This window comes from Lampris incognitus, chromosome 20 (genome assembly GCF_029633865.1).
Source record: "Lampris incognitus isolate fLamInc1 chromosome 20, fLamInc1.hap2, whole genome shotgun sequence".
In the NCBI taxonomy this organism is placed as follows: domain Eukaryota; kingdom Metazoa; phylum Chordata; class Actinopteri; order Lampriformes; family Lampridae; genus Lampris; species Lampris incognitus.
The window spans coordinates 2058949-2076965 of NC_079230.1; the positions used below are offsets into that span (position 1 = coordinate 2058949).

General features: G+C 46.4%; 1 protein-coding gene across 4 annotated transcripts in view; it reads right to left on the reverse strand.

Moving 5' to 3' along the window:
• LOC130130741 (kinesin-like protein KIF1C) overlaps positions 1–17773 on the reverse strand; it is a 71846-nt gene extending 54073 nt beyond the window's left edge. For all 4 annotated transcript variants that reach the window (XM_056300537.1, XM_056300536.1, XM_056300535.1 and 1 more), the window contains exon 1: positions 17184–17773. In XM_056300537.1, coding sequence (XP_056156512.1) covers positions 17184–17222 — 39 coding nt within the window. In that variant the 5' untranslated portion in view covers positions 17223–17773. The remainder of the gene's footprint in view (positions 1–17183) is intronic.
• Positions 17774–18017: the final 244 nt, after the last annotated feature.

Consider the following 18017-nt stretch of genomic DNA (forward strand, 5'->3'; position numbering starts at 1 on the left):
TGTCTCTAGGTTGTATTGAGTCATCTCACATGTCTGTAGGTTGTCTGTAGGTTGTATTGAGTCATCTCTCATGTCTGTAGGTTGTACTGAGTCATCTCACATGTCTGTAGGTTGTATTGAGTCATCTCACATGTCCGTAGGTTGTGTTGAGTCATCCCACATGTCTGTAGGTTGTATTGAGTCATCCCATATGTCTGTAGGTTGTACTGAGTCATCTCACATGTCTGTAGGTTGTCTCTAGGTTGTATTGAGTCAATGTCTGTAGGTTGTCTCTCGGTTGTATTGAGTCATCTCACATGTCGGTAGGTTGTACTGAGTCATCTCACATGTCTGTAGGTTGTGTTGAGTCATCCCACGTCTGTACGTTGTGTCGAGTCATCCCACATGTCTGTAGGTTGTATTGAGTCATCCACAATGTCTGTAGGTTGCGTTGAGTCATCCCACATGTCTGTAGGTTGTATTGAGTCATCCCACGTGTCTGCAGGTTGTGTTGAGTCATCCCACATGTCTGTAGGTTGTATTGAGTCATCCCACGTCTGTAGGTTGTATTGAGTCATCCCACATGTCTGTAGGTTGTATTGAGTCATCTCACATGTCTGTAGGTTGTGTTGAGTCATCCCACATGGCTGTAGGTTGTACTGAGTCATCTTACATGTCTGTAGGTTGTATTGAGTCATCCCACATGTCTGTAGGTTGTCTGCAGGTTGTATTGAGTCATCGCACATGTCTGTAGGTTGTCTGTAGGTTGTATTGCGTCATCTCACATGCCTGTAGGTTGTCTGTAGGTTGTATTGAGTCATCTCACATGTCTGTAGGTTGTCTGTAGGTTGTATTGAGTCATCTCACATATCTGTACGTTGTCTGTAGGTTGTATTGAGTCCTCTTACATGTCTGTAGGTTGTCCGTAGGTTGTATTGATCTTACATGTCTGTAGGTTGTATTGAGTCATCCCACATGTCTGTAGGTTGTATTGAGTCATCTCACATGTCTGTAGGTTGTGTTGAGTCATCCCACATGTCTGTACGTTGTGTTGAGTCATCCCACATGTCTGTAGGTTGTATTGAGTCATCCCACGTCTGTAGGTTGTATTGAGTCATCCCACATGTCTGTAGGTTGTATTGAGTCATCCCACATGTCTGTAGGTTGTGTTGAGTCATCTCACATGTCTGTAGGTTGTCTCTAGGTTGTATTGAGTCAATGTCTGTAGGTTGTCTCTCGGTTGTATTGAGTCATCTCACATGTCTGTAGGTTGTCTGTAGGTTGCATTGAGTCATCTCACATGTCTGTAGGTTGTCTGTAGGTTGCATTGAGTCATCTCACATGTCTGTAGGTTGTACTGAGTCATCTCACATGTCTGTAGGTTGTGTTGAGTCATCCCACGTCTGTACGTTGTGTCGAGTCATCCCACATGTCTGTAGGTTGTATTGAGTCATCCCACATGTCTGTAGGTTGTATTGAGTCATCCACAATGTCTGTAGGTTGCGTTGAGTCATCCCACATGTCTGTAGGTTGTATTGAGTCATCCCACGTGTCTGCAGGTTGTGTTGAGTCATCCCACATGTCTGTAGGTTGTATTGAGTCATCCCACGTCTGTAGGTTGTATTGAGTCATCCCACATGTCTGTAGGTTGTATTGAGTCATCTCACATGTCTGTAGGTTGTGTTGAGTCATCCCACATGTCTGTAGGTTGTCTGCAGGTTGTATTGAGTCATCGCACATGTCTGTAGGTTGTCTGTAGGTTGTATTGCGTCATCTCACATGCCTGTAGGTTGTCTGTAGGTTGTATTGAGTCATCTCACATGTCTGTACGTTGTCTGTAGGTTGTATTGAGTCCTCTTACATGTCTGTAGGTCGTCCGTAGGTTGTATTGATCTTACATGTCTCTAGGCTGTATTGAGTCATCTTACATGTCGGTAGGTTGCCTTGATCTTACATGTCTGTAGGTTGTATTGAGTCATCCCACATGTCTGTAGGTTGTATTGAGTCATCTCACATGTCTGTAGGTTGTCTGTAGGTTGCATTGAGTCATCTCACATGTCTGTAGGTTGTACTGAGTCATCTCACATGTCTGTAGGTTGTGTTGAGTCATCCCACATGTCTGTAGGTTGTATTGAGTCATCCCACGTCTGTAGGTTGTATTGAGTCATCCCACATGTCTGTAGGTTGTATTGAGTCATCCCACATGTCTGTAGGTTGTGTTGAGTCATCCCACATGTCTGTAGGTTGTACTGAGTCGTCTTACATGTCTGTACGTCATCTCTAGGTTGTACTGAGTCATCCCACATGTCTGTAGGTTGTCTGCAGGTTGTATTGAGTCATCGCACATGTCTGTAGGTTGTATTGCGTCATCTCACATGCCTGTAGGTTGTCTGTAGGTTGTATTGAGTCATCTCACATGTCTGTAGGTTGTCTGTAGGTTGTATTGAGTCATCTCACATGTCTGTAGGTTGTCTGTAGGCTGTATTGAGTCCTCTTACATGTCTGTAGGTTGTCCGTAGGTTGTATTGATCTTACATGTCTCTAGGCTGCATTGAGTCCTCTTACATGTCTGTAGGTTGTCCGTAGGTTGTATTGATCTTACATGTCTCTAGGCTGTATTGAGTCATCTTACATGTCTGTAGGTTGCCTTGATCTTACATGTCTGTAGGTTGTATGGAGTCATCTTACATGTCCGTAGGTTGTCTTGATCTTACATGTCTGTAGGTTGTATGGAGTCATCCTACATGTCTGTAGGTTGTATTGATCTTACATGTCTGTAGGTTGTCTGTAGGTTGTATGGAGTCATCTTACATGTCTGTAGGTTGTCTTGATCTTACATGGCTGTAGGTTGTCTGTAGGTTGTCTTGATCTTACATGTCTGTAGGTTGTATGGAGTCATCTTACATGTCTGTAGGTTGTCTGTAGGTTGTATGGAGTCATCTTACATGTCTGTAGGTTGTCTGTAGGTTGCCTGGAGTCATCTTACGTGTCTGTAGGTTGTCTGGAGTCATCTTACGTGTCTGTAGGTTGTATGGAGTCATCCTACATGTCTGTAGGTTGTATTGATCTTACATGTCTGTAGGTTGTCTGTAGGTTGTATGGAGTCATCTTACATGTCTGTAGGTTGTCTGTAGGTTGTCTTGATCTTACATGTCTGTAGGTTGTATGGAGTCATCTTACATGTCTGTAGGTTGTATGGAGTCATCCTACATGTCTGTAGGTTGTATGGAGTCATCCTACATGTCTGTAGGTTGTATTGATCTTACATGTCTGTAGGTTGTCTGTAGGTTGTATGGAGTCATCTTACATGTCTGTAGGTTGTCTGTAGGTTGTCTTGATCTTACATGTCTGTAGGTTGTATGGAGTCATCTTACATGTCTGTAGGTTGTCTGTAGATTGTCTTGATCTTACGTGTCTGTAGGTTGTCTGGAGTCATCTTACATGTCTGTAGGTTGTCTGTAGATTGTCTTGATCTTACGTGTTTGTAGGTTATCTGGAGTCATCTTACGTGTCTGTAGGTTGTATGGAGTCATCTTAAATGTCTGTAGGTTGTCTTGATCTTACATGTCTGTAGGTTGTATGGAGTCATCTTACATGTCTGTAGGTTGTCTGTAGGTTGTCTGGAGTCATCTTACGTGTCTGTAGGTTGACACATGAGCTTATCTGCTAACTGCTACTGACTCTTCTAAGCAGCTTTGGATAAAAGCTCTGATAAATGAATACATGTAAGTTATATGAGTGAATGTAGATTCACATGCAGACAGACATGCAGAGAGAGACACAGACATGAGAGAGAGAGACATCAGAGAGACATGACAGAGAGAGAGACACGAGAGAGAGACAGACATGAGAGACAGACGAGAGAGACAGACATCAGAGAGACATGAGAGAGAGAGAGAGACATGAGAGAGACAGACATAACAGACAGACATGAGAGAGACAGACATGAGAGAGACAGACATGAGACACAGAGAGACATGAGTGAGAGACAAACAAGAGAGACATGAGAGAGACATGAGAGAGAGACAGACATGAGAGAGACAGACATGAGAGAGACATGGGAGAGAGAGACCATTATGAGAGAGCGAGAGACATGAGAGAGACAGACAGACATGGGAGCGAGACAGGCATGAGAGAGAGATGACAGACAGACATAAGAGAGCGAGAATCATGAGACAGAAATGAGAGCGAGACAGGCATGAGAGAGAGAGACATGAGAGACATGAGAGAGAGAGAGAGAGAGAGAGAGAGAGAGAGAGAGAGAGAGAGAGAGAGAGAGAGAGAGACAGACAGACAGACAGACAGACAGACAGACAGACAGACAGACATGAGACATACATGAGAGACAGACATGAGAAAGAGACATGAGAGACATACATGAGAGAGAATTAGAGACAGACATGAGAAAGACAGACATGAGAGAGAGAGAGACATGAGAAAGACAGACATGAGAGAGACATGAGAGAGACAGACACGAGACAGACATGAGTAAGACAGACATGAGAGAGAGTGATATGAGAGAGACAGACAGAGAGAAAGACATGCAGAGAGAGAGACATGAGAGAGACAGAGAGACATTCTACCCCACGATGTGTCTCACTCACTGCACCGTGGAACTGTGTGTGTGAGAGACAGACAGAGAAAGAGACAGACAGAAATGCAGCGCTGGTCTATAATTTGGGACTCAATAAACACAACAACATTCCTTCTCTCACATGAACACACACACACACACACACACACACACACACACGTACACACATCAAGGTGAAAGGTTGTTTCTCCCTCCAGAAAATGTTGTCAAACCCAGACAGACAGACAGACAGACAGACAGACAGACAGACAGACAGACAGACAGACAGACAGCTCTGTCTACACAGCCGTGTTCTGGTAGTTTCCACTACTTGCCAAAACACTATTTAAACTGCTGCTTAGCTAATGACGGCTTTAAAACTAGCCTGGCCTGTTGAACCACACACACACACACACACACACGCACATACATAAATACACACACATATACATACATACACACACGCACACACACACACACACACACACACATACATACATACACGCACATGCAACACACATACACACACACATATACATACACATACACGCACACACACACACACACACACACACACGTACACACATCAAGGTGAAAGGTTGTTTCTCCCTCCAGAAAATGTTGTCAAACCCAGACAGACAGACAGACAGACAGACAGACAGACAGACAGACAGACAGACAGACAGACAGACAGACAGACAGACAGCTCTGTCTACACAGCCGTGTTCCGGTAGTTTCCACTACTTGCCAAAACACTATTTAAACTGCTGCTTAGCTAATGACGGCTTTAAAACTAGCCTGGCCTGTTGAACCACACACACACACACACACACACGCACATACATAAATACACACACATATACATACATACACACACGCGCACACACACACACACACACATACATACACACACATACGTACACACACATATACATACATACACGCGCACACACACACACACACGCACACATACATACACACACATATACATACTACATACACACACAAATATACTCACATACACACACACACATATGCATACATACATACACACAAATATACTCTCACATACACACACACACACGCACACATACATATATACATACATACAAATATACTCTCACACACACACACACACACACACACACACATAATATATATATACATACATACATACATACATACATACACACACACACACACACACACACACACGCACGCACACACACATACACATATACATACATACAAACATACAAATATACTCTCACATACACACACAAATATACTCACATACACACACACATACATACATACACACACATACACACACACACACATAAACACACATATACTCTCACATACACACACATACATACACACACACATACTCACACACACACACACACACACACACACACACACGCACACACACACTGAAGATGTGGCTGACTGGACCATTGTGTGTGTGTGTGTGTGTGTGTGTGTGTGTGTTGGGAATGCCTGTCCTGTGACGTAAGAATTTCTCTACTCTGTCTGTGGAATGCAGACTGTTAACTCACCTAGAACCCTCCTCTCTTTCACACACACACACACAGAGAGAAACACACACACAGAGAAACACACACAGAGAAACACACACAGAGAAAGACAGAGGCCCCTCCTGCAGGAATGTGAAGATGAAGGTTGTTCGTTTGAGTGCAGCTGTGTGAACACGCAGGTCACCAGCACGGCTGCAGCCCTTCCTCATGGTGACCTACACAACAGCACACCGGCTAAAGATAGCTAGCAGGACACGCCTGACGCCCGGCTAGCAACGAACATTAAACACACACTCTCTCTTTCCCTGCTCTAATATTGGTCCCGTCACATCCGCCTGGGCAGACACACACACACACACACACACACACACACACACACACACACACACGCACACACAGACCAAGCAAGTAGCTCAGACAGGTAATAGAGGAAGCCATGTAGACCCTGGTATTACAGAGTTGTGATGTGTTGAAATTCTGGAACACCCAGTATTAATTTGTTCCAAGCAGCGACGAGGGGCCTCTCAGGGACCGTAACCACCGTGAGGCAGCCATGCATATCTGACTATCAGCTGCACAGCTGTGGTAACACTTTGTTGTGTCGCATGTAAAGACCTTGTAGGCAATTTTCTTGTCCCCGTCTTGGAAATAAGATCTGAACAAATTTAAGACAGTTCCAGAAAGCCCATGCCATTTCTCTAGGCTGTCTACTCGAGAAGTAGTGCATGGTCGACAGTGTCGAAACCAACACCAAGATCTACTACTATGTTCGGCTGCTCCAGTTAGGGGGCGCCACAGCAGATCCTCCGTTTCCATGTCTTCCTGTCCTCTGGATCTTCCTCTGTCACACCAGTCACCTGCATGTCCTCCCCCACCACATCCATAAACCTCCTCTTTGGCCTAATCCTAATCCATACGCCTACTCTTTTGGTCTCTCTCGAGTCTGTGTATTCTAGAAGTAGTGTGTGGGTCGTAAGATGTGGTTTTACTCTAGAAGTAGTGTGTGGGTCGTAAGACGTAGTTTTGTTTGTTTTGGTCTCTCTCCAGTCTGTGTGTTCTAGAAGTTGTGCGTGGGTCGTAAGACATGGTTTTACTCGAGAAGTAGTGTGTGGGTCTTAAGACATAGTTTTGGTCTCTCTCGAGTCTGTGTACTCTAGAAGTAGTGTGTGGGTTGTAAGACGTGGTTTTACTCTAGAAGTAGTGTGTGGGTCGTAAGACGTAGTTTTACTCTAGAAGTAGTGTGTGGGTCGTAAGACGTAGTTTTACTCTAGAAGTTGTGTGTGGGTCCTAAGACATAGTTTTACTCTAGAAGTAGTTGGTGGGTCGTAAGACGTAGTTTTACTCTAGAAGTTGTGTGTGGGTCCTAAGACGTAGTTTTACTCTAGAAGTTGTGTGCAAGTCCTAAGACGTAGTTTTAATCTAGAAGTAGTGCGTGGGTCGTAAGACATAGTTTTGTTTGTTTTGGTCTCTCTCGAGTCTGTGTACTCTAGAAGTAGTGCGTGGTTCATAAGATGTAGTTTTGTTTGTTTTGGTCTCTCTCGAGTCTGTGTACTCTGGAAGTAGTGCATGGGTTGTAAGGTGTGGTTTTACTCTAGAAGTAATGCGTGGGTCGTAAGACGTGGTTTTACTCTAGAAGTAGTGTGTGGGTCGTAAGAGGTAGTTTTACTCTAGAAGTAGTGCGTGGGTCATAAGACATAGTTTTACTCTAGAAGTAGTTAGTGGGTCGTAAGACGTAGTTTTACTCTAGAAGTTGTGTGTGGGTCCTAAGACGTAGTTTTACTCTAGAAGTAGTGTGTGGGTCGTAAGACGTAGTTTTACTCTAGAAGTAGTGCGTGGGTCATAAGACATAGTTTTACTCTAGAAGTAGTGTGTGGGTCGTAAGACGTAGTTTTACTCTAGAAGTAGTGCGTGGGTCATAAGACATAGTTTTACTCTAGAAGTAGTTCGTGGGTCGTAAGACGTAGTTTTACTGTAGAAGTTGTGTGTGGGTCCTAAGACATAGTTTTACTCTAGAAGTTGTGTGTGGGTCCTAAGACGTAGTTTTACTCTAGAAGTAGTGTGTGGGTCGTAAGACTAGGTTTTGTGTTTAGATGAATGTCGTGTAAAACCTTCAGCACAGTTTCACTGCTGAGAGCTATGTATTATTTGTATAGCTTACCGTTTATTCAAAGTTCCCCTTCAGGAGGTGCCCAGGTGGCTCACGTGGTACAGTGCATACCACATAAGGCTGAGTCCTTACCGCAACGGCCTGGGTTCGAACCCACCCCCGGGTTCTTTACTGTGTGTCATCCCCACTCTCTCGACTATCACTATCAAATAAAGGCGGAAAATGCCAAAAAAAAAATCATTAAAAAAATAGAGGTTCCCTCCAGACCCGTTTTAAAGATTAAAAACACTCTGAGATGATCGATATATTGTTTAACATGGAAAAACAACCCTGCATTGGGGCTAAAAGAAGCTCTACTCTTTCTCCCTCATTGAGAAATTTCGTACAAATAAGCAAATACCACAGGCCTCATGCCCCGCCCATCACTGCTGCTCGCTCCAGGATGACCAGTGAAACGGCGCTGGCTAGTGTTCTAGCATTACACCAAACATCAGAGATTCAGTCACACATGTCTGAGCCTCAGTCACACTCAGCTGGGCACCAAACTCAGCGACTAGCAGATGTACCAATGGAAAGTGTTGGCATCTTTTATTTGTTCGTGTTGTTTGTTAGCATGTGACAGGCAGTTGTTGTCACAGAAGTGGTTGTGAAACATACGATAATATGTGCTACGATGTTAAAGTGTGCTCACATTGTCACATTGTGATTATGTAATTACATACTGGGGATCTAATCAGGGGCGGCACAGTGGCCCAGTGGTTACCGCTGTTGCTTCACACCAAGAAGGTCCTGGCTTCGAGCCCCGGGGTAGTCCAACCTTGGGGGTCGCCCCGGGTCGTCCTCTGTGTGGAGTTTGCATGTTCTCCCCGTGTCTGCGTGGGTTTCCTCTGGGTGCTCCGATTTCCTCCCACAGTCCAAAGACATGTAGGTCAGGTGAATCGGACATACTAAGTTGTGCCTTAGTGTGAATGTGTGTGTGAGTGTGTGTGTGTGTGTGTGTGTGTGTGTGTGTGTGTGTGTGTGTGTGTGGGCGGGCCCCGTGATGGGACTGGCGGCCTGTCCAGGGTGTCTCCCTGCCTTCCGCCCAACAACTGCTGGGATAGGCTGCAGCATCCCACAACCCTACTTAGGATAAGCGGCTTGGCTAACGGATGGATGGATGGATGGATGGGTCTAATCAAAGCTTGCAGATCATATGTTCTGCCTGCCTGAGATGTTTATATTTCCAGTAATATAGTAATGATAATAATTAGTATCTGTTTAACTTGACTGCCAACGAAGTTGCTCTGGGAACTGCTTCATTGGAAGTAGTCTAAAATTCAAAACCACCGAGACGTCAGGACGAGACGACCCACACCACACTTAGGTTTATGGTTCCAAGAGTTTTGCTTGAGACCAAGCCTGGAAAGCACAGGAGGGGGAACCCCCCCCCCCACACTGCCAACAGCTCCCAATGCTGCGGCCACCACTCCATCACCCCTCGACGCACACGTTGATTGACGCCTTTAGTTAAAAAAAAAAAAAAGTGGTGCCACCGGAGCAGGGGGGACCCACGCGAGCCCGGTTGGGATCAGGGTCCAGAATAGAAAAGATGTTTACATTGTCAAGTCGAGTCAGTTTTATTTGTATAGCCCAATATTAGAGCTGTGAACGAATGCCAAAAATAGGCTTCGAACGAATAACGAATATTACACACTGAGGTTCGAATGGCATTCGAATACCTTGAATTTGCATATCACCCCCAAAAATCAATACAGAGAGAGTAAGTCTATTGTAGCCCGTGTTTTTATTAACAGCATATTTATGACAACATACAACTCCAGCACATTGTCCGCACATATTAGTCCAAAAACTGTTGTTGAGCACCCCTAAACATAAAATAAATCTGACTAGGAAAAGGCCAGATGATGTTAACTAGGGCCTAATCTAAGTAACATACAAGTAAAATAAATCTGACTAGGAAAAGGCCAGATGGTGTTAACGAATTTACCGTAAGTAACATAGGCATAGTAAATTATCCATGACCCACGGGGCTTAAAAAAATAAAATCAAGAGTCCTACTCACTGTAGTAGTATAAGAAGTTGTGCTAATAGTGGTTTGCGAGAAAAACCAAAGCGTCCACGTGTTCAGACTCGAGAGCGCTCCTTTTTTTGGTGACTATGTTTCCCGCATCAGAAAAGACACGCTCAGAGCGCACGGATGTCCCTGGCACGGCGAGGTATCTCTGAGCCATCTTCCCGAGGTGTGGATATTTTCCGGTAAACGTTACGGAATCGTCTGCTAGCTTTTCGGGATGTTTAGCATCGAGATGATTGCTCAGGTTGGTAGTGGTGGTGCGGTAGGACAGTTCTGTCTTGCATATTTTGCAAACAACTTTGTCACGGGTTCTCTCTTCGATTTTCCCATTAACAGCCCAAAACCCAAAGAATTTCCATACGTAACTTCTCAGATGTTGTGGAGTATGAATGACTCTCGCAGGAGATGTGCTAGTGCTAGTGCTAGCGCTTGGGTTACAGCCAACGTTCTTCTCGGATTCCGCCATTTCCTGTGTTCTATGAGCCCGCCCGCTCGGCGTGGGAACTGACAAGAGCTTTTTAATTTCCGGTTTTACTACGGATGTAGGCTATGCTTATTTTCATAAAATACGTTTCACGAAACCATCATTTATTTCCATTTAAACGTGTGTGTATTAATAATAATAATATTAATAAGGGGGAAAAATATATTAAAAAAATATATTACAAAAAATCGAATTTCATATTTTCATATTCAAATTCGAATATTATTACCATAATTCGAATGTACATTCGAATTTCAAATGCTATCTGACAGGCCTACCCAATATCCACCCATCCATTAACCAGACCGCTTATCCTGCTCTCAGGGTCGCGGGGATGAAACCGGAGCCCCCGGAGGAAACCCACGCAGACACAGGGAGAACATGCAAACTCCACACACAGGACGACCCGGGGCGACCCCCAAGGTTGGACTACCCCGGGGCTCGAACCCAGAACTTTCTTGCTGTGAAGCAACCGTGCTAAACACTGCGACACCGGCCGCCTAGCCAAATATCACAAATTTGCCTCAAGGGGCTTTACCGCAACCGCAACATAACATCCTGTCCTTAGACCCTCACATCGGATAAGGAAGGGGGAGGGGGGGGAAGCGCGTGATCGACCCACGTGCTACGTCCCCCTGGTGAAACTCCTGGCTGCCAGGTGAAAAGAAGCAGCTGGTGACTCCACATGTATGGGAGGAGACATGTGGTAGTCTGCAGCCCTCCCAGGATCAGCAGAGGGGGTGGAGTAGAGACCGGGACGACTCAGAAGAGTGGGGTAATTGGCCGGATACAATTGGGGAGAAAAGTGTGTGTGTGTGTGTGTGTGTGGGGGGGGGGGTCCAAAAAAAACCACAAAAAAAAAGCAGCAGGTAACAAAAAGCTAAGGTAGTCAACGCTATTTCTAATTCACAAAGGGATATGTGACATGCAGACAGCTTGCATTTGCCTGTTGGTTGAGTAAAAGAAGTACACAACTTACAAACCGACTCCCGCTTGCTGTCGCAGTCCCAGGACAAATAGCGGGCCCAGCTTCAGACTTCAAAATCATTTCTTGTGAAAAGCCAGTGGGAGCCCTGAAGAGACGCAGTTCCTCCAGGTTTGTAGGCAGCTGAGCCCGATGCCCGATGTCTGTAAATAAACTCCGACCGTTTCAGCAGCGTAATGAGATTCATGGTGGAAGGAAGCTCCGGGGTCGTTGGCTATGCTAATGCTAACTCGCTCCCTGCCTGTCCCGACAAGTCCGCTCTGCGCAGGAGGTTCCGGGTTTCTTTGCCCGCCCCGCATTTGCGTATCAGACAGTGATCGGCTTTCGGATTTGTGACGTACCAAATCTAGCCTGCCCGGGCCGGGGTACGTTTGAATCTCAGGCTTTAGGGGAGTGCTCAGACAGCTCCTCCTCCAGTCGAGGAATGTGAAAACACCACTCTAGTGACAAACTCTGCAGATACAAGTCAGTATAGTCAGGGCCACACACGTTAGAGGACATGAACATGAGAAAACACATTTTGGAGTGGAGGGGCACTTTAAGGGCAGTTACAGACAAAACCGTCTATTTGCAGCTAGGACTTGGCAATACGGACAAAATCAAACATCACAATATTCTTAACTGAATACTTCGATATCGGTATTTCGACAATATTGTAGAGATGACTATTGGTGCTCTCACAAAATATTTACAAAATGACATTTTGACAAACACATTGCACCAGAAGTTGGTCCACCCCAAGGACCAGGTCCCCGGCACAAACAGAGCACTATAGTGTAGCTGGTAAGCGCCAGGAGGACTGCTGTGACTTGTACATCGGGGAAATTAAACAGACGCTGGCACAACACAGGACAGCTAACACGTCAGACCAGGACTCCACAGTCTACACCATCTACACAGTCTACACCATCTACAGGCCAGGACTCCACATTCTACACCATCTACACAGTCTACACCATCGACACAGTCTACACCCATCTACAGACCAGGACTCCACAGTCTACACCATCTACACAGTCTACACCATCTACAGGCCAGGACTCCACAGTCTACACCATCTACAGGCCAGGACTTCACAGTCTACACCATCTACAGACCAGGACTCCACAGTCTACACCATCTACAGGCCAGGACTCCACAGTCTACACCATCTACAGACCAGGACTCCACAGTCTACACCATCTACAGGCCAGGACTCCACAGTCTACACCATCTACAGGCCAGGACTCCACAGTCTACACCATCTACAGTCCAGGACTCCACAGTCTACACCATCTACAGTCCAGGACTCCACAGTCTACACACCATCTACAGGCCAGGACTCCACATTCTACACCCATCTACAGACCAGGACTCCACAGTCTACATGATCTACAGGCCAGGACTCCACAGTCTACACCATCTACAGGCCAGGACTCCCCAGTCTAAACCATCTACAGACCAGTTGCCACTCTTTCAGGGATGAGGATGTGCACATCCTTGATAGGGAGGAACGCTGGTTTGAACAGGGAGTCAAAGAGGCCATCTATGTGAAGAGGGAACGACCATCCCTGAACCGAGGGTGTGGGGGGGTTAAAAGTACATCTGTCACCATCTTACAATGCTGTGATAACAACTATTCCCCAGTCCTCTGTGAATAGTACACATGGCCACTGTAACTCTAGTTATTGGTCACACCATATCTGCATATGAAGCTGGTCGTCGTTATGCCGCTGTATTGGTGATAAGGGTGGGGTACCTGCAGTCGCTGTATTGTTTATAAGGGTGGGGTACCTGCAGTCGCTGTATTGTTTATAAGGGTGGGGTACCTGCAGTCGCTGTATTGTTTATAAGGGTGGGGTACCTGCAGTCGCTGTATTGTTTATAAGGGTGGGGTACCTGCAGTCACTGTACTGTTTATAAGGGTGGGGTACCTGCAGTCACTGTATTGTTTATAAGGGTGGTGTACCTGCAGTCACTGTATTGTTTATAAGGGTGGGGACACCTGCAGTCACTGTATTGGTGATAAGGGTGGGGACACCTGCAGTCACTGTATTGGTGATAAGGGTGGGGACACCTGCAGTCACTGTATTGTTTCTAAGGGTGGGGACACCTGCAGTCACTGTATTGTTTATAAGGGTGGGGTACCTACAGTCACTGTATTGTTTATAAGGGGGGGGGCACCTTCAGTCACTGTATTGGTGATAAGGGTGGGGTACCTGTAGTCACTGTATTGTTTATAAGGGTGGGGTACCTGCAGTCACTGTATTGGTTATAAGGGTGGGGTACCTGCAGTCACTGTATTGGTGATAAGGGTGGGGTACCTGCAGTCACTGTATTGGTGATAAGGGTGGGGTACCTGCAGTCACTGTATTGGTGATAAGGGTGGGGTACCTGCAGTTAGGTGAGACTGAAGAGGTCACCTAGATGATGATGATGATGAAACGCTTCTCCCACTAAATGTTGTGTCCACATGAACAGATTCCACTTTCTGGCATTTCCTCACCTGGATTATAGAGCATGCACATCAAGATACTATAGGGTTATTTCGTGGCCTTTGGTTGTAAATGTTTCAACTTCGTTTCTGACAAATCATGTTTTTTCGTCTCTTCGATATGTCAAGAACTACCGTACCCATAAGCCTCAGTGGCCATTACAACGCAAAATCCTCCGCTCCGCCGCAGAATAAGTGGAAGGAGAGCAGTAAAATGAACATCGATGTACTTCAGACCAGTGGCAGCAGTCAGGAACAAAACAATCCAGCTCAGTTCTTGTCGTTTGCTGGTTTATTTTATCCAGAGTTTAGCTAGCTAGCTGGCTGGCATGACAGAGGAAGATGCAGAGGACAGGAAGAGATGGAAACGGATGATCGCTGTGGCGCCCCCTAACAGGAGCAGCCGAAGGTAGTAGTAGTAGTAGTAGCATTAGTAGTAGTACTAGTAGTAGTAGCAGTAGTGGTAGTAGTTTAGCTAGCTACAAAGTTTCACCAGCGCGGCCAACAGAATTTTATACTCTGTGATTGGATGTTTCTTAAACACAATGCACACTGGGAGTCGTAGTTAACTTGTCTGTCTTGTACCGTTAACATTTCTTCAATTAACCAGAATTTTTCCAACACAGTTGCCAATGGTTTGTACTGATGATCCAACCCGGAGAGTTTCACAACCAACCCATCCGTCCATTATCTGAACCGCCTATCCTGCTCTCAGGGACGTGGGGATGCTGGAGCCTATCCCAGCAGTCATTGAGTGGTAGGAGGGGAGACACCCTGGACAGGCTGCCAGGCCATTACAGGGCCCACACACACACACACAGCTAGGGGCAATATAGTACAGCCGGTTCACCTGACCTACATGTCTTTGATTCACCTGACCTACATGTCTTTGGTTCACCTGACCTACATGTCTTTGGGTCACCTGACCTACATGTCTTTGGGTCACCTGACCTACATGTCTTTGGGTCACCTGACCTACATGTCTTTGGGTCACCTGACCTACATGTCTTTGGGCTGTGGGAGGAAACCGGAGCACCCGGAGGAAACCCACACAGACACGGGAAGAACATGCAAACTCCACACAGAGGACGACCCCCAAGGTCGGACTACCCCGGGGCTCGAACCCAGAACCTCCTTGCTGGGAGGAAACCGCACTAACCACTGTGCCACCGTGCCGCCCTCACAACCAACCAACTTTCAGAAATGCTTAAACAGCCAGTCACGTGAAAACTGTCTATGGGAAAATGAACCGGATTTTTATCCCGGGAACCCAGGCCCCCTGATACACCTCCACACACCCCCCCCCCCTCTACAGAGTCAAGCTGTGAAAGCCTGCACAGAGACGGAGACAGACAGAGAAGAGACCCACTGCTCATCAGTAAAACTGAACATACACAACGACACACACAATGGCCAGACTGTGACATCCTATCTGAAACAACTCTGTAAGAGACAGGTAGAGACAGACAGGTAGAGACAGACAGGTAGAGACAGACAGGTAGAGACAGACAGGTAGACAGACTCTTCTTCCAGGTAACTGCAGGTGGAGCCAAATGACAACTCATTCCAGACACACACACACTGCAGTTTGCTCTGTGATCTATCAGCTTTTGTGTTGCCTCGTAGCTTTATTACTACGTACGGTACGAAGAAAAGCACACACGCAAAGCTGGGACGCCTGCTCAGAAACGTTCCAGCCAGGCAAGCTAACTTCAGCTAACTTTAGCCAGACACACAAACAGACACACAAACAGACACAGAGACAGCAAAAACAAGCAGACAGAGATAAAGACACACACACACACACACACACACACAGAAGAGGGGATAGCCACGTCTGCTAGGAGGTCTGTTCTTCCAGCTGCTGGTCACGGAGTTCCTCAGTTTCTCAATTTCCAAACAACTCTTTTTTCTAAATGTGAAACCTGAACTCCAGAGACCTGGTGATGAATAATCCTCCTCTCATCCGCCACGTTTCCGCCTGTCAATCAAGCTGATTACACCAACCTCCCCACATAAAACGGAGATTAGTCCCTCATTAGACTGTATGCAAATACAGAGTAATGATACTGAACACAGCCATCTCTTCAGCTCCGTCTCACTATCTATCTATCTATCTATCTATCTATCTATCTGTCTATCCATCTATTCAATCTATCTATCTATCTATCTATGTCTATCTATCTATCTATCTATCTATCTATCTATCTATCTATCTATCTATCTATCTATCTATCTATGTCTATCTATCTATATATCTATCTATCTATCTATCTGTCTATCCATCTATTCAATCTATCTGTCTGTCTATCTATCTATCTGTCTGTCTGTCTATCTATCTATTTGTCTATCTATCTATTTGTCTATCTATCTATCTATCTATCTATCTATCTATCTATCTATCTATCCATCTATTCAATCTATCTGTCTATCTATCTATCTGTCTGTCTGTCTATCTATCTATTTGTCTATCTATTTGTCTATCTATTTGTCTATCTATCTATCTATCTATCTATCTATCTATTCCATCTGTCTATCTATCTGTTTGTCTATCTGTGTGTCTATCTGTCCATCTGTCTGTCTATCTATGCCTGTCAGTCTGTGTCTATCTATCTGTCTGTCTGTCTGTCTGTCTGTCTGTCTGTCTGTCTATCTATCTATCTATCTGTCTGTCTGTCTGTCTGTCTGTCTGTCTGTCTATCTATCCGTCTATCTATCTATCTATCTATCTATCTATCTGTCCGTCTGTCTGTCTGTCTGTCTGTGTGCCCGTCTGTCTATTTGTCCGTCTGTCTGTGTGTCTGTGTGTCCGTCTATCTATCGAGGGCTGTCCCGTGTGCAGGTTCTGCTCAGACCGGGTGCTGTACTGGGACGGCTTGTCTGTCCCTCCGTCAGTCGGTACTGTGCGTTTATCGAGGCTCTCTCCCCGCCCGGCGCCACTCGGTCCCCCGGTACAGGACTCACCTGGCCCGGACTGAAGACACGCGTGGTCCGCTCACACATCCGTCTCACGCCCCGGTCGAACCAAACGGAAGCAGGCCGGTTCGGGGGGTCGCGGGCCTGTCGGTACCGGGCCTGCCCGGGATGGAGGACGGTAGGGTGGGGGCGCTGTTGAGTCCGGAAAACAGGCAAAAATGTAAAACTTCTTCGAAAACAAACTCTCCGGTTAACGGCACCAAGAAGGCGCGGTGTGGACTCGATGGTGGTTAAAAGTTCCGGCGGAACCCGTATGGGTCGGCGGAACCCGTATGGGTCGGCGGAACCGTCGGAAACAGCGGAGCGTTCCGGGAACACTGACAGGAAAGGGGGAAGTTCGGCCGCCCCGGCCCGACTCGATCGGCCCGTCTGCTGCTGCGTTATTGGTTCCGGATGTTCGGCCCGTCTGCTGCGGAGCTCCACCGGCAGAACCGGGCGGTCGGAGGGAAAACAGAACCGAGGAAAAGGACAAGAAAGACAACAGAGGGCGGCCGCTGGCCTGGCCGCGCGGCGTGTGTGTGTGAGAATGTGCGCGCGCGCGCAGCCCCGTGACGGAACCTCTCCTCTCGAGCTCCGGCCGGCCGTCGAGGCCCTCCCGCGTGACGTCACAGTGGAACAAGAGGCACGCGCTAGTTAAAGAGACAGCGACACGCGCGTCACCTCTCTATTTTCACATTCTACCTATTCACACACACACTCACACACACACACACTCACACACACTCACACACACACACACACACACACACACTCACACTCACACACACACACTCAGACACACTCACACACACACACTCACACACACACACACACTCACACACA